The 21,071-nt window shown below is 51.9% G+C and overlaps 2 protein-coding genes across 2 annotated transcripts in view; one reads left to right on the forward strand and one right to left on the reverse strand.

Moving 5' to 3' along the window:
• Nucleotides 1–3,123: 3,123 nt before the first annotated feature.
• The window catches only part of ACSF2 (acyl-CoA synthetase family member 2), a gene marked incomplete at its 5' end in the record, with an annotated part of 34,769 nt that continues 16,821 nt past the window's right edge, over nt 3,124–21,071 (reverse strand). Inside the window, 6 exons of the mRNA XM_080629330.1 lie at nt 3,124–3,212; nt 3,304–3,372; nt 3,519–3,629; nt 5,414–5,555; nt 5,949–6,100; nt 6,227–6,334. Coding sequence (XP_080485456.1) covers nt 3,162–3,212; nt 3,304–3,372; nt 3,519–3,629; nt 5,414–5,555; nt 5,949–6,100; nt 6,227–6,334 — 633 coding nt within the window. The 3' untranslated portion in view covers nt 3,124–3,161. The remainder of the gene's footprint in view (nt 3,213–3,303; nt 3,373–3,518; nt 3,630–5,413; nt 5,556–5,948; nt 6,101–6,226; nt 6,335–21,071) is intronic.
• CHAD (chondroadherin) lies at nt 15,008–19,838 on the forward strand (the record flags this gene model as incomplete). Its single annotated transcript, XM_080629332.1, has 3 exons — nt 15,008–15,918; nt 19,366–19,529; nt 19,697–19,838. The coding sequence occupies exons 1-3, from the start codon at nt 15,145–15,147 to the stop codon at nt 19,836–19,838; spliced, it is 1,080 nt and encodes a 359-aa protein (XP_080485458.1). The 5' UTR covers nt 15,008–15,144.

Raw genomic sequence — 21,071 nt, forward strand, 5'->3', positions numbered from 1 at the left:
TCAGGACCATCGCTGCTGCTCCAGCTCCAGCCCCACGACCCCGGCTGCGGGGGGCTGGGTTTTGTCTGTTCCCTTTTTAGTTTCAGATTCTCTCCCCTTGTTATACCCATTATTATTATTAATAATAATAATAATAATTATCATTACCATCATTATTGCCACTCACCTGGGTCATCTGTGGAAGAGCTGAGGCTGAGAAACACAGGTCCTGCAGGGCCACGGCTCATTAACCAGCCATGCCCCGGACGGATGGCTTTCTGGACGAGGGACACAGAAAGAAGGGAACTCAGATGCCCAGAGGTGGTTGGAAGGTGAAGGCCAAAGAAGGACCCTTTGTGGGATGGAGAGAAGCACCATTGTGTGAATTATGGAGGCACTGGAAGCATTCCTAGAGGTGGCCTCCATACCAGGATAAAAAGGTTGAAGGGGGGAAAGGTCTTACTGCAGGGCAATGTGTCATTTCTCAATCCCAAATTTCTCATTCCCAAAGTGAGTCGTCAGCCCCAAGGCTGCCAGCTCAAAGGGGCAGAGGAGCAAACCCATGGGCATTTGGCTGAGGGTGCTTTTCACTTTCGATGTCCTTGCCCGGCCTGGAAGGACGTGTCGTCTGGTGCCTGCAGCTCAAAGCAGAAGGCTTCCCGGGGAGCAAGCGTGGGCCTCTGGTGTCCGCTTCCTGCCCTCGGTTGTTCCCACACAGATGCTGAGGCAGGTGGATGCGTGCACTCTGGAAACATCGCTGAGTGGGAACGTCAGGGCACATCTGTGCCGTCCTCCTTTGGCTGCTGTTTCACCCAGGAGCACAACAGGGTTGTGAGGAGTCCCCAAGTGTTTGGGCAAGATGCTGACAGTCATAGAATCATAGAATCACAGAGTGGTTTGGGTTGGAAAGGACCTTAAGATCATCCAGTCCCAACCCCCCTGCCATGGGCAGGGACACCTCACACTAAACCATGTCACCCAAGGCTCTGTCCAGCCTGGCCTTGAACACTGCCAGGGATGGAGCATTCACAACCTCCCTGGGCAACCCATTCCAGTGCCTCACCACCCTCACAGTAAAGAATTTCTTCCTTAGATCCAATCTAAACTTCCCCTGTTTAAGTTTGAACCCGTTACCCCTTGTCCTATCACTACAGTCCCCAATGAAGAGTCCCTCTCCAGCATCCTTGTAGGCCCCCTTCAGATACTGGAACACTGTACAAAAAGCTGCATGTCTGCAGGAACGTGGATGTGAAGCTGCACCTCTGCACATCTGAAGCCATTTCCCTCAGAGCCCCTGGTGCCAGGGCATGGGTGATTCACCCTGAGGTGGAGCTGAGGTCTCTCATAGTGGCTCAGCACTTTCTGATGGCTGCTGCTGCCACCTTGCAAATAAAGGGCCCTGAAAGTGCCCATCTGTCCCTGAGCTGGGCAAAACAAGCCGGACCCTCTGGGTCAAGTGACCTGAACAAGCCACCCTCCAATGATGCAAAGAGGAGCGTTGTTTTCTTTGGGAAGAGCGTGCCGAAGCCAACAGGTCCACTTGGGAATGGCTCACACTCAGGCATGAGCCAGCAGCTCCTTCATCGCTCTCCAGGACAAGTTGAGCCACTGCTTCTACTTCGGAGAGGGGATGGAAGGGGAAGGGGAAGCTTGCCAAGCTCTGCTGAGACTTAGACCCATGGACCTATAATGCAAGTAAGGCTCAGGGAAGCAGGGATGGGGTGACAGGGATCTGTACCTCATGTGCTGGCTGTGACCAGTGCTTGCTGTGTTTCTGAGCAGTGTCTCCCCCTGCATACCAGAGCTAACTTCACTTTTTGGGGTGCTTCTGGGCAGCACTGGGGTTGGGTAAAGAGTGGTGTTATCAGACAGGAACCAGAGAAGAAGCTCCTCTCACTGCAGGCCTGGCAGGGGGAAAGCAAAGGAAGGCAAAACTTCCTTCCCTAGACACCAGAGCTAGAGGTCCACTGCGTCCCCAAGGTCCCTGGCTGCAGTAACAGTTCCTCTTTGGGGAAGGATGGTTTACAAGGGTCCGAAAACCAGGGTGGGGAGGAGATCTGGGTTTTGCTTGTACACTTACTCCAGGGTGGGCAGAGGTGAAGTGATGAAACACTGACACCAGCCCCACAAGCAGTTTGGGAATGGTGGAAGAGCTTGCTGCAAAGACAGACAGCATACAGGGAGGATGCAGCACAAAGCACCCCATCCCGTTTGTTTCCTCTTTCAGAAAGCAGACAGGAACAGTGGGCTTGTGTGTCACTGGGTCTGCTCCCATGGGTACAGCCCCCAGTCCAGCTGGATTCGAGCCCTCACTGCCTCTCCCTGTAGCATCATTTCCCCTGGAGGAAGCTCCAGCACGGAAGTGGAGGCCCAGCCGCCAGCCCTGCTAGGGAAGGAAGCAGAAGGGAGACGGCACAGATGTTGGTACCAACGTTATCCGGTTCCCAGCTGGGGTGGGACCCTGCTGTGGGCAAGGAGGAGGAGCTCAGCTCTTCTCCTTCTCCAGTAGTGTTTCATGGCTGGGGGATACCAAATAACTCCCATAAAACGCTGTCCCGGGTGTGCTCCGCTTCACAGTGCTGCTGGGACAGGAGCTTTGGTATTCCTGCAACCTCCTCACTGCCTGCCTTGTCCAAAACACCAAGTGCGCCTTGGAGATGTTTCTTTGGGGGGTAGAAGGTGTGGGGACAGGGTGAGCATCTCCAGGAAGCTTTAGGGAGCCCCTTCCCATCCAAAGTCTCACTTCTAAAGCCCCTGTCCCTCATTTCAAGCTCATCTGCTGTGTTACATGACCTGGGAGACTCAGCAGAGAGGGCATCCCCCTCCCTCAGGAAGCCAGGCCAGGCTGACTTTAAACACCAGTGAAATACCTCCCAGCATGAATCCAAGTCTTCTGAAAGGGCTGCAGCCAAATGTCTCAGAGAGACACAAAGCTTCAAAAGCCTCATAAGGTCTTTCAGTAACTCCAGAAATAAGCATCCCTCCTCATACCACAGAGTTTGATGGCAGAGAAACAAACTCAAGTAGGGACAAAGACACTCTGTTTTATTAACTAACCCTGCCATCAGCCTGATGGCAGCAGAGAAGGTCCCCACTGCACAGCACAAGGCACAGGGGAAACAGACCCAAAGCTGTTTGAAGTGGGGCTGATTTATGCCGTGCTTTGCTCTGCCTTCCCCAGCTCAGAGTTGAAGGTGCTTCTCCATCTGCTCCCTCAGCTTGTATTTCTGAATCTAGAATGAAGTGCAAAGAGGAGGAGGAAGAGAGGCTCAGGAGATGGAGCAGGAGGCCAGGGTACCCACCCTGCCCCAGCCCATCTCTTACCTTGCCCGAGACGGTGAGCGGGTACTGATCCACAAACACAATGTGCTGCGGGACCTTAAAATGGGAGATCTGGGAAGAGAAAACAGCTCCAAAGGAACCTGCTGGGACTGCCCAAGCTGGGAATACCAGGGCTGGATCCCCAGTTCCTCCAAATCCATGGGTCTGCGCAGCGGGGTGTACTGGTCTGGTGGGGAACCAAAGACTGTGAGACTCACCTTCCCTTTGCAGAAGGCTTTAATCTCTTCCTTGGTGCATTCCTGCCCAGTCTTCACTCGGATGCAGGCGCAGATCTCTTCTCCCATCCGTGAATCCTTCACACCAATCACCTGATTGGGACAGATGATCAGTGTGACCCATGGGGACATCCCTTTCCTCCCACAGGTATGTGTGCTGGCCACGGCACAAGGCCTGACCCATATAAAGGGATGCTGGAACCATGGCATGGGGTCTGTAAAGGCAGTCTGAACTGCCTCACCACCCCACCAGTGTTTTCTACACAACATTGAGCCTTCCTGGAAACACTTCCCAACCGCTTGCCAGAGGAAAGCTGGCAAAGCAGGCTGGGTACCAGGACACCAACACCTTCCTTTGGCTTTGCAAAATCACTGGAACAAGGGTTGAGTCAGACCAGGCAGGCAGCAGCTCACTGTGGGTGCAGCAGCCACCTGCCATCCCTCTGCGTGCCTCTGCTTCCCTGGAAAAGGGGGCAACAGGTTTCACAACCAATAGGGAAATGGGAATCTCCAGATGGAACAGCAGGAGAGGGATGGAGTGAAATTGAAGGATTAATGGACCACTGCCTGTGATACCAGGAGATGGACTTCCCAAGCCTGATCTCTCCCCGAAGCTTGCTCACGCTATTCCACAAGATTCCTACTGTCATTCCCCACCTTGAACCAGCGTCTCCAAATCCTAGAGACACATTGATCCTTTTGAGTCCAGAGCAGTGACATAAAGCCCTAGAAACTACATAAACAGGGCTGGTTTGCAACCCATCTGCACTGGGCCTGTTCCAGGGAGAGATGCTAGCTTGGCACAGGCACAACGCTGACTAAACAGCTGGTTTATTTATGGGGAAACTTGTCTGGCACAAAACCTGGAGCAGAACAATCCCAGCAGACTCGGAGCAGCTGCTCCGTGCTGCATATCAGTGCTGTCTTGTGAAGGGGTGAAACCGACTCTCACTCCTCATCGCCAGGGACTCATTGGAGGAGGCTTTTTGGGTTTAGGAGTTTAGTCATGATCCATAAATTCAGTAAAACCCGTCCCTGCAGATGGCTTTCCAAGCAGGAATGTCAGAGGGAGCTATGGAAGCAGACAGGCAGTTTAAAACCTGAAGAAGAATGGCAGTCACTACTTTGCAGACATGAAGCTGGTGCACAAGAGGAACTGACATGCCCCATGCCAGGAGCTCTGCCTGCCTCTTTGTCCCGGTTCCCGCTGGGATGGAGTTAATTTTCTTCCTAGCAGCTGGTGCAGTGCTGTAATTTTGCATTTACTAATAGGATAATGTTGATAACACACTGCTGGTTTAGTTGGTGCTCAGTAGCGCTGAGCCTAAGTTAAGGCCTTCTCAGTTTTTCATGCTGTGTCAGCGAGGAGGGGCACAAGAAGCCAGGAGAGAGCAGAGCCAAACTAGCCAAAGGGATATTCCATACCACAGCACATCATGCCCAGTATAGAAACTGAGGGGAGTTGATTGGGAGCCACTGATCATTGCTTGGGATGGGCTGGGCATCAGTCAGCGGGTGGTGAGCAGTTGTGTTGTGCATCACTTGTGTTTATTGGGGTTTATTCCCCTCTCTCTCCCCTTTTCATTACAATTATTGTATTTTACTTTATTTCAGTAATTAAACTGTTCCTAACTGATGGGTTTTACCTTTTTCTGATTCTCTTCCCATCCCTTCAGTGGTGGTGGGGCAGTGAGCAAGCGTTGCCGTCTGGGACTAAACCACAACACCCTCCCATGCCATGAGCCTCTGCCTCCTGCTTGCCAACCAACGTTACACACAAATTGATGCTGAAAACAGGGGAAGACAATCCCAAGCAGCAGTCCCAGCAGCTTTGTATACAGGTTTCCCACCACAGGAACCATCTCCCTCCCGCTCACCTGGGCCTCATCAACCTTGGGATGGGTGTGCAGAAACTGCTCAAGCTCTGCTGGGTAGATGTTCTCTCCTCCCCGAATAATCATGTCCTTGCATCGGCCTATGATCCTGCAGTAGCCGTCCTCATCCAGGCTCGCAAGGTCCCTGTAACAACACCACAACTAGACCTGGCCTAACTAGGGGGAGGAATGGCTGATGCTCCCATCCAGCCTGGTCTGGAGGCTGAGATGCCCCCTGAATACATGGAAGGGATCAAAGAGCTCCTGCTATTGCCGTCAGCAGTGTCCACACAAATAGGGCTTGGGGGAAGGCAATTCCTGTCCCTGCTGTGTACCCTGCAGACCCTCCATCCTTCCGGCAGCCAAGTGATGATTCCCTTCTCCATGTGCACTTGACACAGGGGGCTCTGTGCTAAGAGCTACTCTGAAGTTTCATGAGCACAGAAATCACAGCCAAGGCACTTCTGTTCACATCCATCCCCATCCAGCATCACCCTGCAGGACAGACCAGCAGGAGCAGGGCTGTTTCCAGACTCACCCTGTCTTGTACCACTTCTCGTCAGTGACCACTTCACTTGTCTTGGCAGGGTCACCCCAGTAGCCCAGCATCACACAGTAGCCACGGATCTGAAGCTCCCCAGGAGTGTTCAGAGGCATGGACTGGCCTGTTTCGGGATCCTCAATTTTTGCCTACAACGGAAGAGAAGGGCTCAGCAGATGTCCAAGCCAAATGTGATGGTGTGCCCCAGCACCAGACAAGGGAGGACACTGAGGTCTGCTGCAGGACCTGTAGCAGGCAGGGAGGGTCACTATTACCTCTGTGTGGGGTAAGATGCATCCCACCGTCTCGGTTCTCTTGGTGATGCTGTCGTCAGGGAGTCCCATGAAGGTGACAGGGCTGTTTTCCGTGGTCCCATAGGCAACCTGCAAACATGAGAGGAGAAACATGCCAAAGGAGACCACACATCCACTCATGGGGGAGACAAAGCTAGCAATGACCACACAGGAGACTGGGGTGGGAAGGGGTTGATCTCATAGTCACTCAGGTCACAAGCAAGGACTGCTCTCCTGGCCCATGGATGGACACATTGGCTATCAGGTACTTTTGACACCCCAACTACTTTTCCTGGAGGATCCCAGGGTTCACCATCCCCCTTTTAATCTATGTCTCTCCAAGCTCTGCTCCAATGACTCCCTACCAGACACTGATTTGGCCTTGGTGCCCTTGTAGCCATCTACTCAAGGTGCTGAGTTCACCTCGCATCTTCTACAGTTCCAAAACATCAGACATTGCTTTGGATCAGCTTTGGATCAGCAGTGCCATGTCCCACAGCACGGCTGCTGGCTTCATTGCAGACCTCAGCTCCTGTAACCCTCACAAAGGCATCACGAGGCTGCACAACGCTCGGCGCAGCTGCATTTACAGACCAAAAGCCTCACAGCAGGACAAAAGCTGCTTGCTGCTAACCCTCCCTCAGTGCTAATCCCAGCGGCAGGCTCCCAGTCACCTCAGCTCGAGGTCACTTCTCCTCGGAGGAAAATTCCAGCTCTTTATGGCAGCAGGAGCCAGGCAGGAGGAGCTCTGGGCAGCTCTGACCTGTGTCCACAGTGGATCTTTGCTGCAGGAGAACGGCTGGGACATGGGAAGCATTTGCTCCTTTCTCCTCCTCATCTTCAGGCTGACACATGAGCAGCTCTGACTCACTGAATTGCAAACATCTTCCAACAGCTTTGGCACCCACATCTGGGGCCTGCCTTTAGAGCCAATGCCCAGCTCCACCGCTGGATGGTGCTCATCAAACTTCAGCCACTGAGCCCAAAAGTTAACAAGGGGCTTTGCAAAGGGCTGTGATGAGGCCTCCCAGACAAGCACATCCATATCCTGAGCTATGCATCCTCCTGGGGGGAGCACTTGGTGCTTCCTGCTGCTCAGGGCTGCTGAAGGATCTCACCTTGGATACAGTCTAAGGGCTGATGCTCTTTGCTTGACTGCACCGCGGTCAGCGTGAATCCAAGCTGGAGATCCACAGGAGCCTGCTCTTAGGAATCTGGAGGAGATCGTCTCCAGGATGCTGCAGGGACCATCTGGTGCAAACTGCTCTGCTAGGAGCCTGGCAACCCACAGGGAGCAACTGTAAATAGGCTTCTCCTACCAGACGCAGTGATAGCTTCCCAGCCGGGGTGGAAACCTACAGCGCCTAATGCTCAGACAGGATTTCTCTCCCACCCACTAATACGAGTCCTGTGGCTGGATCAAATGACTGATGAGACACGGATCCAAGATCCTAAACACTCATTAAGAATCCCAGCGCCTTTATTGTGCTGTTTCACTCTGCTGGATGAATCGCAGCGCCCAGGATCGCAGCCAAGCCCTGACTCAACCCCTTCTGCCTCCCCGGGTCGCTCCAGCACTTTAATTGGATGCAGGAGCAGGCAGCTCCCTGGCAGGGCGATGCTGTGGTTCACCAGGCTCCTCCAGATGCCTGGCACCGCGCCAGGTATCCCAAGCACCGCCTGTCCATGCCTTGGCCTGTGGCTTGTCCCCATAAACACCCTCACACCATCAGCAATGGGCTTCCCAGACAGCAGCGTGGGTCTGAACCTCCAGCCAGCTGCCGGATTGCTGCCTTCCCCTGCCCGCCTGCACCAGCATCACTCTCTGCAGCCAAACACCAGGATGTTGCTCCTGAATTTCCCAGTATTTCTCCCTTGGGATAGTGTTTTCCCCAGCTGCATTCCCCAGATCAAGCCAGTGGCTGCAGCAAGCCCTCGCACAAATGCCATGTCCTTCCCTATCCTCATTTGACACGTGGAGCATCCTCCAACAGCTCCATCGTCAGCAGGAGACGAAACAATGCTTCCACAAAACCCCATCTAGCAATTTAAGCTTGGAGATATCCACAAAGATTCCTATCTCTCAAGGCCCAAAGGGACACTTAGCATCCTCTATCCACGCAGATTCATAGCTTTCAAGACCCAAAGGGACACTTAGCATCCTCTAGCCTTGTCATTTGGTATAATTTGGTCCAGAAAACCTCACCCAATCATTTCTGCATCAGCTCCATAATTTCCACTGGAGCTGTATCTGGTGTCAAAGCAAAGCTCTGCAGAAGCAGGGAATCCAGCTCAGACCCTTGGCTCTGGGAGAAGCTACAAAAGTACAGAATATAATTGACTGTAAAGCTTAGTTTATTGTGAGGACCACAAGTGACCCCTCAGTGCCCAGCACCCGGATCAATCCTGCCTTTAGCAACAACAGCTCCAAAACAAACTGCTGCCTAGCTCCTACCGACAGGAGAATCATTCTTTGTGCTTCCCAAGCCTCTGTCTAAACCAGGAATAAAAAGAACATCTTAGAAGTGTGGTTTTTAAAGCACATTTCATAAACATTTTCTGCTCGCACTGTTTAAACACCGGCCACTGCGGAACAGGCAAAACAGCCTGGAGAAGGAAGCGTCTAAAAAGGCAAAATAAAGTGCAAACAATGAGACTCCAGTCTCCTCAGTAAACAGCGGTGAGGCAGATTGAGCTGGTGGGGAGAATGGGAACTGTGAGGATCCTGGCTTTTCCCCAGCTGTGCCACTTACTGATTGCATAACTTGGACCGCATCACATCAGCACTCTGCTCCCCGGTTCTCCCCAGTGTTCAGTGGCAATAAAACACCCGCCCGTGTTCAACTGCTGCCGAGAGGCTGTGATGAAAAGGCTGGTTTCAGTCCCACCAGTGGGGTTATACTGGGTGAGACTGGAGCAGAAGGGCAGCGCTGCAGGAGGTCCCTTGGAGGAAACGCCCCCTGGGCCTGAATGATGCTCAGAGATGCTCTTATGGCCCTTGTCACCACGCTCTGGTTATGCCACGCTGGAGGATGATGGCAGGGCTGGAACCACTAAACTGAAGCCGACAGAAACTGAGCTTTGCTGAAGACAATATTGGCCTTGGAAAAAAGCAGCAAATTGACCATGAAATAATAGGGATTTTAAGACTTCAGAGAGGGCATAATGAGCAACAGAAAACAGACTGGCAATCCAAGAGATGTGCTAAGAGACCTCTAAGAGGCCTTTTGGACCTCTCTCAGTGTAACATGCCTGATGGATCTCATTATCCCTAAACCCATGCTGAGCATGTTGTCTATCTTGGGTATCTCCATCAGTTAAACCCAGCCTATCCCTTCACAGCCAGCTCCAAATCATTCTCAACCGAGCATCCTCCCTCACTACCAAGATCACCCTGAACTTCGCTGTCCTGTGGGGACGTGTCCTTTTGCTTTGGAGCTCTCCCATTATCCCAAATTGTATTGGAATATTCTAAGTCAACTTTAGCACTGCAAAAAACAACTTCTGACCATGTCCAGCCTATGGCACAGCGAGGTTTAATCTCCTTCCCCAGCAACAGTACCAGCTTTGTGTCAAAAAGGACACAAACAAGCAGGTCTTGTAGGACAAACCAAGCGTGGTCACCCTGCTGGCGTTTCTCCCCACCCAGGTTGATGCCAAACAGTCCCAGTTTGGATGGGGCTTAAAAAGCTGCCATAAATATCAGGTGCCCAAAGCACCATCTTTGTGCTGAAGCACGCAATGGCTTTGCCTCGGGAAGAGACCACAGCAAAAAATGGGTAACCCAAAAGGCTGCTGCTGCTGCAGATTAACCTCCTGTTATGGTACAGTCAGGGCAAGCTGCTCCTCGTGGTCTGGAGTTAAAGCGGCCTCTCTTCTATCCAGGCTGAGCTGAAGTCTTAAGGCTTGCAAGTATTTTCCCAGCCCTGCCAGCATTACAGCAGCAAGCAGCAAAGGCATGTGAAGTTACTTACTGGTTTATCCACAGCTTGGTAAAAGGTCCTTGATGCGTAATTAACTCCATCCTCCCCGGCGCTGGGTGCCAAGGCAATTAGGAAAAGTGGAAATGAAAGGAAAAAGTGAGGGGAGATGTGTCTTGTAAAGGTAGAAAGCCACTGGGCTGAGGGTACCTGAATGCTCAGTGCTGCTGGGGAAGGAAAGTTGGCAAAAATCTAGGGGCAAAGATAACATCCCTATGGATTTGGAGAGCTCAGCTGCCACTGAAGACACGGTTAGAAGTCCAGGATCTGTTTGCTTTCATACTGCATTGTAACTGTTCTCACAACACATTCCTATAGCTTCTGAAACCACCTCCTTGACAGGTCCTCCCCAGAAATGAGCTGGGATGGGATGGGGAGGTCTCACTTTGGCCAAGGCCAAGACAATCACAATGTGGAGTCAATTTTCCACCTTGAGAACAGAGGGGACTCATTGCTGGACAGCATTTGGGCAAGTCCCTGGTCTTGCATGGGTCTGATGTGTTCTGCAAGTGAAGAAAGCCCCTTCTTCAGAGCCTGCAAGAGCAATGGGCTGCTGGGGGATGCCCGGTGCCTTGCAAGGGTGAGGAGAGGCAGTAAGGGCAGGAGAGGCCATGAGCATCATGCAGCAGCTGCTGGGATCAGAAGGGAAGGGTGGACATCAACAAGGAGCCAAACTGGAAGCCTGTCAATGGGTGGAGGCCATGCTACAATGGAAAAAAACCATCAGAGGGAATGGCTGCACCCACCATCACCTCTTCCAGCTCAACAAGCAGCTTGGCCCCCTTGTCACAAAGAGCAGCATAGAATCATAGAATAGTTAGCAGCGTCCTTCAACATATCAAACAGAAAGGGTAGCTCAGGTCTGAACTCAGAGCCCCACATGCCATTGTCACTGATGGGGATATTGCACACCACCCAAAGCCAGGGATTTCTCAGGTACTGCCTGGAAGAGGAAGAAGGCCCCAGGAGACCCTCTGGGGCTCCCCATTGCCCACCCATTGGGGGTCCTCAGACACTGCAACCCCCAGGGACACTGCAGAGATTGCACCTTCTCCCACCTAGTGCTGGGCATTGTCAGGGGCTCAGCTCCAACAAGGGATGATGCTGTGCAGGCTGCAAGTGGGGACAGCTTGCGCACCCCAGGCACCTGTAAAGCTGCCTGAGCCCTTGCCTCCAGCCAACAAAAGGAGACCACTTCAAGAAGGTGATTGCCGGTGTGCACTGTCATGCAAAACCAGATCTGGAGCCCCTTAAAAGCTACAGGATCAGGCTTAAGCGAGCAACGGAATATTTTAACATGGAGCTACCTTGATAGACCAGAACTGTTAATACTAACAAAAATACAGATTAAACATGGAAAAGACCATCCCCAGTGTCGTATCAAAACAGCTCTGGCCTGCAGCACCAAAGAAACACCCCACATCTATATTTATGCTGTTTCCAAAGCTGTATTTATTTGCTTATCCCACAATGCCTCTGAGAAGGTGAGGAGGGAGCCCAGCATCTGCAGCTTACCCAGCACCGGGAATGTTTGCACAACTGTTAATCAATTAAGAAGGAGAGGATGGCAGGAGGATAATCCTGCCTCTTCTGCTGTGTCCCAGCAGCGCCAGCCCCAAGGGACCAGTGGGCTAGGGGCTGGACCAGCCCCAGCTCACTGTGGTATCCCACTGCTGCAGAGGGAACACTGACACTGCTGCTATTGTCACCTCCAGACTGCCAGCCACCCACGAGTGGGACCTGGGAGAGCTTTTGAGCATCACTGGATGTGTGCTGCCTGGTTGAGGGCTGAGGAACCCAGTGTGGGAAGAACACAAGCAGCCGGGAGCCCAGGGCAAGGAGCCAGCCCAGGCGGATGCCAACCAGCTCCCGCCGCAGGAATGTGCTCACCAGGGCACAGCAGTCAAACAGCATTAGAGGAAAGAACTTGTCTTTGTCCAACGTTTGTGCCTGGAGAAATGGAGCTGAGAAGCAGACACCTTTGCCCTGGTAGCACTGCCCTGCAGCATCCCACCGTGGGACTGATCTCTGCTGCAGGCACTGGGGAGCCCTTAGGGACAGCTTCCACCTTGCACCAGCATCGTGGCATCTTCACAAGGAAGTTACAGGTCCTGCTTGTGTCCATAGCCACAGCACGGGCATCTCTGCAGGGACACAGTGCCCCTGTCCCCCAGAATCTTCAGTCTCAGACAGCAAAGAGATAAAGGTTGAGAGAAAGGGAAAATTATCCTCAGAAGAAGAAAGAAAAGAAGGTGATTTGAGGTTTGGGCAGTTTAACCTCTGAAAAGTGTCTGGTTCCAGAAATACACATGGGTGGGATGTATTTATGGCCCTCACCTTTTTTGCTCCAATCTGACTTTTCCTGCAGAAGCAGCAAGCTGTTAGCTGGTATTTTTTGTAAGGGGATGGGAAAACCAAGCATCAGCCATCAGCTGCACTCAGGGAAGGAGCATGGATGGATACACAACCTAGCTTCAGTGTCCAGCAGAAACGGGCTAGGGTTTAAATCTCACCCATCAGTTGCTCTCACACAGAGCAAGAGCTGGAATGTAACTGCAGGAATTGGTCATCAAATGATTACAAGACTGAAGGTGGTTGAACCTGCTCAAAGAAAAGAAAAAACTATCAAAATCAGTGCATAGAAGATGATGCTTTAGAGGTGAATTTTCTCTTTCCCCATCATCCACCCAGCTGAGCTTTACAAGCAGCACACACTTACAGGGCATCTCAGTCCTGATCAATCTGGAGAGGCAAAGGAGGAAAATGCAGGGGATTCTGCTGTCTGCCTCCTCTTTCACTGTCTCAAAGGTCCTGACCAAGACACTCAAAGAGCTACTCCAGAGGCTAAAACATGCGTATGACCCTTGTGGTGCCCACTGAACCAGGCATAAGCAAAGATACCACTGTTTTGATCAAAGAGTTTTAAATCCTACAGTAACTACAGGATAAGTCTATCAGGAGGTCCCTCTGGCAGGAGCCTGGAGCTCCTATGGTCAGAGCATCCCTCTGGAGATGAGGCAGGAGAACTGCTGAGCATCACAGAATCAACCAGGTTGGAAAAGACCTTTAAGATCAAATCCAACCTTTACCTCAGCACTGCCAAGATCACCACTAACCCATGGCACTGAGGGCCTCGTCTACACGGTGTGTGAGCACTTGGGCAGCCTGTTCCAATACCTGAGCACCATCACCGTGGTGCCGAGGCGAGTGGCGAGGCTCTGGCTGCTTCACAGCAGGGCTGGCAAACACTGGAAGCCTGACATGGACCAGTTTGCATTGAGATCCCACATTACATCATCATTGCCTGTGCACCACAGGCTCACCAGAACCTACAGGCACACTCCAGACACCCTTTTTGTCCCCCAAACTGGTCATGCAATGAAAACATGGTTCATACTGACAGCTGCTGAGCAGAGTCCGGGCTGGCAGGCAGCTTGCATAGCACCACAGGAGCATGCTCAGCGGCACTGGCTGATTCCTCACAGCAACAATGGAAAAAGCCAGGAATCTCGGTGAATAACCAGCCTGTGTCCTAAGTCAGCCCTTGGATTTCCTCCCTTTCTTGAGCCTGTCTCGCCTGTGCAAAAGCTCCGCTGGGGCTCTGCAGCCAGGCTCGGGAGCACAGCTCTCAACAAGCTCACAGTTATGTGCTGGGCTCTCAAGTGTGCGCTGCAGCCAGGACCTGGCTGGAAATCAGTTCAAAATGTTCCAGTTCCAAATCCCACCCCGCAACCCCTGGATCTCTCCCTTCACACTCAGAGAAGCAGGCGCTGGGGCTTTTAACCACTTTGCTTTAGCCTGCTCCATTGGGAGAGCAAGGGGCATCCCTTGGGTTAACTCACCTTTGTCACAGCTACCCCGAGAGAGGAGCCAGGGCAAACCCTAGCCCCAGCTCCAGCCATGATTTCCTTGCTCTGCCACCATCCTTTTACCAATGCTCACACCTTTCCCTGCCCATAGCTTCATCCTGGGAGCCACAGGCATTGCCACCCACCAAACCTACACACACAGCAGGGTATCACTGTCTAGCATTTCATATCCCGTACACCACAGGCTCTTCCACTGCTCCATCCCTTGCCGGAAGGCAACAGCCACTGCCCCACAGTGCCACATGCTGAGAAAAACCCCCTCACACAGGTCTCCTGACCATGACCATGCATGTGTCACACTCAACTGCACATAGGAGAAGACACAGCAGAAATGAAGACCTGCCTTTGTTCTCCCTTTCTTGGCCAACTCCTAGGTGCAGCCTGGATCTGCAAGTCTTCAACCTTGTAGTTGCAAGAGCAACTACAGCACTGTTGGCCTCTGGCATGACCCTGTATCACTTCCATCATGTTCCATCCCTTCTCAGGCAAATTCCTTTGAAATCAACAAGACAAGATCCCCAAAATCCTTCCTCTGTGGTAACAGGACAAGATGCTTCTCCCCAAGCCAGCTGAGGCTAAATACATCCCAGGAGCTTCAGCACGAGGTGTCTGTGGAGCACAGCAGTGCTCCCTGCTATGCTGTTCAACCAAAACAGATTGTTTCCCCCCCAGCTGATAAATCTGGGCCCTGCTCAGCTCAGCAGGGACAAAAGGGGTTCACCACAGAGCAAGCCTGTGCTTTTTCTCCCTGATGCAGAGAGGAAAACTACCTCTGCTCAGTCTCTTCAGCAGCAGGGCCCAGCAGGACCATGGATGCTCCTCTGCCTGGTGCCAAGGGGTTAAGCTCACAGTAAGTTCCCAAAGCCAGTTGCTTCCAACTGGCTGCTGCCTGCGGTTTGTGGGAAGGGATTTTGCTTTTTAATAACATTATAAATAGGGCTGTGTTCAGCATGCTGCAAACACAGTTCCTCTCTTCTCTCCCACCCATCTCCCTCCTTCTCCTCCTCCTCCTCCTGCTTCTCTTCCCACCACACCAATTCCACATCTGACCATGTACCGGCCAGGCTTCTCCCTCAGTGTCCTACTGGCATGTCTCGCCTCCATCGTGCAGGCATGTCCCCCGAGCTGCCACTGCCACGGTGGGGACCTGCAGCACGTCATCTGCGACAACGCGGGGCTGAAGAAGATCCCCAAGGTGCCCGAGCAAACGCGGCTCCTCAACCTGCAGAAGAACAACTTCCCCGTGCTGCCGACCAACGGCTTCCGCGACATGAAGAAGCTGGTGTCCCTGCACCTCCAGAGCTCACGGATCAAGGAGATCTCAACTGGAGCCTTCCGGGGGCTCAAGAGCCTGGTCTACCTCTATCTCACTGACAACCAGATCAGTGTCATTAAGCCAGGAGCCTTCGATGACCTCTCTGAGCTCACCTACCTGTACCTGGACCAGAACAAGATCCCAGACCTACCCAAAGGGGTCCTCTCCCCTCTTGTCAACCTCTTCATCCTGCACTTAGGCAGCAATAAGATCCAGGAGCTGAAACCAGGGGTCTTCAGTGGGGCTAAAGACCTGCGCTGGCTCTACCTCTCTGACAACTCCCTCACCAACCTCCTACCTGGGGCCCTGGAGGACGTGGAAAACCTTGCTGTCCTCCACCTGGACAAGAACCAGCTGAGCAGCTACCCTGTGAATGCAATGAGTAAGCTGAGAGTGCTGGAGGAACTGAAGCTTTCTCATAACCCAATTGAGGTCATCCCTGACAATGCCTTCCAGTCCTTTGGCCGATACCTGCAGACACTCCACCTGGACAACATGAAACTGAAGAAGGTGAGTCCTTTCTCTTCCATTTGCTCCGGATAAGAAACGTGGGGCTTGATTTTCTTCTCCTTCACACAGCCCTCTGTTTGCTGTCCCTCCCTTGCAGAGGAGAGGGGAGATGCAGGTCTGCAGGCTCTGCAGACATCACGGCATTGGCCAGCCAACAGCAGCTCAAGTGAGGGATGAGAGCACTCCACCCTTCTGTTGAGTTATTTTATGCAAACCCAAATCATCTGATGTTGTTCAAACTCCCTGGAAAGGCAGCACATTCCCTCCCAAGCTGGAGGTGACACCAGCCATTGACAAAGGGATTTGTGATGCTCCAGGACAAATAGCAATCTTCCATCATGCCAGACACAAGGTGTGGGATGAGAGGCAGATGTCTGCCTCCTACTCAAGGGATTGAGGAGCATTGTCACCTTGCAGAGCTCAACTGCTCAGCCTCCTTCCTTCAGCCTGGGTACCTGTTATAGGTTGGGAGGGGAGAGGGGCTATGAATAGCAGTGATTTCTTACCCGTGCCTTGCAGACAGGTAGGCATAAGGACCTTCACCTCCCCCATGCCTCCCAACTTTACATGTTACAAAGAAAGGTTTGTTTATTGATACTGTCTCAAAAGGAACTCACGCAGCATCTTACAAAGGGGCCCTGTTCCCACTGGAGAGGAGGAGGAGGGACATTCAGGTATCCCAAATGGCAAAACAACCCCCTTCTTTTTCTGTGAGAAAAGGCAGGAGCATCACATTCAGGGAATCACTTGCATTTGGAGCTCTGAAATACCAGAATAGAAACAAGCACAGTGCAAGAGCAGCAGCATCCTGATGTCCTAGGTGCACCCCACATAGCTGGAAAGAGAGGGGGCTGCAGGTGAGCAGAACAGTTCTCCCTGGGATGATGCTTTGCCAGGAAGCCCATAGACAAAGGGAATCCAGGTGAGGCAGGTGAGGACTTCACAGCTGAACAATGCCCACCGCCCGCAGAAAGATGTGATGAAAAGAATTTCTTAGCAACAAAGAGCAACTCATAGAGCCTCATAGCGATGAAATCACCTGAAAGCTATCAGGAATAGAGAACACCAGAGTTTTCAAGGGGATATAGCACCCAAAATGCTCAAAACCTGGAATGAGAGCATGCCCAGGTGGAGAACAACACTGCCTGTAACAGCTCAGTAGCACTCGGTCAGCATTTAAGCCCTTGTCCACTCTCAGCACTAACATCTCCAGGATGGGAATAAGCAAACTCAACACTGAAACCAACCTAGTGACCTCTCTAGGCAAGCCCTCAGACATGCCGTCACAGCACTTCTGTAGACTTGGGTTTAATGCAGTTTCATCATGCACAAGTCACAAACCACAGCTTAAATGCTGTACCAGCTGTAGAGGCATCAGAGTCCCAGGTTACACATTAGACTAACTTATGATGCTGGGGTGCTTCAGGGAATTAAATGCCTTTGGATCGGCCAGAAAGCAAGGATTAACAGTGCCAGCCAGCAGAACCCACTTTCTGCTGTTCAGTGACGCCCTGTGGACAGGACCTTTAAAGGTTCTTCTGCAGCCAGATGCCTCCTTTCCTCTCCAACAGCCCAATAGGACACCAGTCCAGGGGATCAGCACTGCAGCTTTAGGGCTCACATTCTTTGTCAGGAACACAGCTCAGAGCTTTCTCTTCAAATCCTCCAAGGCCTCATATCCAAGCAGCCCATGCATGAGCTGTGCACTGCTAGGAGACATCTCACAGAGGTCTCACAACCTAGGAAATCACCACCCAATACTTCAAGTGCCATTGGCATCTTGATTGCAGCTCTTCCTCATTCACAAAAACACTGTCCTCAGCTGTCCCCTGCGAGAGTTTTGAGCTGATGAAATGCAGAACCCTTCCGCTCAAAGCTATCCCAGCCTATATTACATCGAGCAGAACAAGGAGAGCCCTCAGGCTACTCCGCAGCTCCAGCACGGAGCACCCAAAGCGATCCACCAGCATCATGGACCCCCATCAGTCATGGGCCAGGACCCACCACGTACACCAACATGAAACAAGGCAATGGAAGCTTTACATACGCCCTTCTCTGTGTATTTATTGCCAAATAACTTAGAGCAGCAATCACTCCTGCATCTAAATAAGGGAAGAAATAACCCATTTCTTCACAAACGAGTGCTCTGGCAGGCAGTGCAGCGGCTGTAACCAGCAGATGTAAGCTCTCCTCATGGGGCTGGGAGAGGAATGAGCAGCTGAGACAGTACACCACTGTCCAAAGCAGAACACGGCCAGGCTGCCGCCCCACTGCACAGCATGCCAGCATCTCTGAGCAGCTCCACTATCAGCACAGTGAAACCTACCGAGGTCAGCGCAGTGCTGGACCACAGGGGCCAGCCCCGCTGACTGTCCAACAGCTCTGGGAGCCTCTTAGCTAAGCTCTAATCCTATCCAGCATTGCTCAATTTGGAAGATGACAAAAGTTCACAGTCTAAAATAGTGGGTTTTCCCTGTCAGGCTTTTTAGCTTAGAGAGCTTGAACGCACCCTGATGGTGCCATCCGAAGTGCAAGGTTCTGGTCAGCAATTGGAGCACAGGTCCTTGACTGGGGGGGGCTCTGGTAGAGCCTCCTCTCCACCCTTTAGAGAAATCTTTTCCCCCCAGTTTTGAGAAGGGGGAGAAAAGCTCTGTCATAGCCAGTAGGAGCTTTGTGCTTTGTCAACTACCCTCTCTCCAAAGCATCACCACCGAGGAAGTTTGTGTTGAAGGGGTTGCTTTCAAGAAGAAACTTTCCAACCTGAGTAACCATGGGGTGAAAAAAGGCAGGATGAGGCCTCAGGGAAGACTGGAGCCAGGTCTGCAGCCTCTCTCCTCTCTTTGGCAGCTTTTTTAAGGGAGACTCTCCTTAAAGCCTTCCCATTAATCAAGAAAAGAGAAATCCTGCAGCATCCCCTGCAAACAACTCATTGGAGATGAGGAAAAACAGAGGAGGTTGAGGTGCTGGAAACCTGCCTCTATTTCTGCACTGCTCAGATGCCAAGTGTAACTTTCCACTCGGAGCCCCCGGGCACTGCCAAAGTCTACAGCCCCTTCAGACGCCACAAACACTCCCTCCTTCAGTGATTCCAGGCACTGGGAGGGTTTCCAGCCTTGGAAAGGAATACACCCAGAAAATATCTTCATTTAGAATGGAGAAGTATGGCTCAAAAATAGAGAAGGCTGCCAGACTCCTCTTTATTTAGGGATGCAGCACAAAGTCAATCCCACATGGATCTGGGACAGAGCTGTCTGCAGGCAGGGAACTCCGTCACCCATGAGCCCACTAGCTTGATACCTCTGTTAGGTGGTCAAAGCTTCCAGTGAGCCAGGACACCGTTCCACTGCTCTTTCATGCTTATGCCACTAAGTCCTGAACAGAGACACTCAGGTTTGAATTCCCCCTTCTCTAACTCAGTGTTCCTCATCAGAAACCTCTGTGCTTCAGCTTGCAGACAACGCATTCGCCGGTGTGACGGTGCTGAAGACGGCTCACGTGGAGAACAACCGGCTCACCCAGCTGCCCCGCAACTTCCCCTTCGACAAACTGGAGACGCTGACGCTGTCCCGCAACACCTGGCACTGCAACTGCCAGCTCGCACATCTGCGCAAGTACGGCACCACACACCCCTTCCCTGGGCCTCCCTGGGGGTCCTCACAAGAGGGGGATGCTAAAGGATGCATCCGTCCTCAGCAGCTCGCTCCCCATCCTCCCCTTTCCACTTATGGTGGTTTGTGCCTCTCCTAAGCTCCTGGTCTTCTTCTTCCCCATGTCCCAGGTGGCTGAAGGGCAATCGCACCCGCACCGAGGATACCTGCTCCACACCCGCACAGTACCGGGGACAGTCCATCAGAGACACCCCGGCCCTCCGCACCTGCAAGCTCCCCACCAAGAGGTCCAAGAAGGGAAGCCGCCATTAAACACGTAAGATGGTTCACTTTTGGTCAGATCTACCAAACCTTGGTAGGGTTCTAGCACTGATTTCTGTTTCTGACTTTAATAACACCAGGGTTTGGCTCAGAACAGCTCATCCATTCACCCATGGATACCTCTGCTCAGGGCTGCTCCATCTCCTGGCAATATTGGGCTCCATGAGCTCCCCAGGACACCTGGAGCATTAGGGATGGAGTCAACCCTGCAAAACAAACATGGGGCTAAAGACAGACCTGGGGCAGCCAGTAAGGGTGAAATGTGTCAAAACAAGTGTGGGTTTAGCCCACTCTTTCTCTGAGCTGGGATCAAAAACTACTTTTCTAACTGATTGGAGATGCTCAGCTTTTTGCCCTAGTAAAGGTCCTCTGGAATCCAGGGCAGGACATTGCTGGGAAATCTGGCCCCAGGCTGTCCAGCCCATGTGAAAATAGATGTCTTCCATAAGGAGCAATTCTCAGTCCAGCACCTGCCTTTCAGCAACTACAGTTCCCATCCAAGACACTCATGTATTTAAAAACAAGGGCAGATGCCTTCAAATGAGTGTCTCAGAAGAAGGAGGTTTGAGAGAGCAAATACACTTTGAATAGAGTGTTCTGAGCCAGGAAGTGATTCAGAGACAGGGCTAACTTTCCTTTGAGCAATAAGCTTGCTGACATCCAAACACCAACTGTGAAAACCTATCACACAAACACCTTCCACAACTGGATGCTATCAAGAGTATTGAAAACTCAGCACACAGAGTAGCTAAAAAGCCACAACTGTCATCACTCCATCCCAAGTATTCCACTTTTCCCCATCCCAGGAATACATCTGCAGATTGTACAGATTCCAAAGGACTCTGGATGAGCCTGAAAGTTTATAAGCTCTTGGGAAAGGGAGCTTTGCTCATCTGTTAAGGGGAGTGTAGTGACTCTGCACTGCACTGTACGAACAAGGGTTGTCACTGTGCCCTATGGAAACAGAAAGGACAAGGCAGAAGCCTCAAACCCAGTTTGGTCCCCACTTCACTAAGGATATGCATAACAGGATGGAGAAAGTAAATTTATGACCAAACTGTCAGGGATGATGCCAGCCTTCCCAAAGTGGTTATTTCTCTGGCAGCGCCAGAGGTTTTATGGATTAGAGATGGAAATACCAGTCATTCCATATGGGGTGGATAAAGTTCCGCTCTGAGGATGGAAGAATTTCAGTTTCCTAAACCACAATACTCAAATGTATTT

This window comes from Psittacula echo, assembly GCF_963264785.1.
Source record: "Psittacula echo genome assembly, chromosome: 14".
Classification (NCBI taxonomy): Eukaryota; Metazoa; Chordata; class Aves; order Psittaciformes; family Psittacidae; genus Psittacula; species Psittacula echo.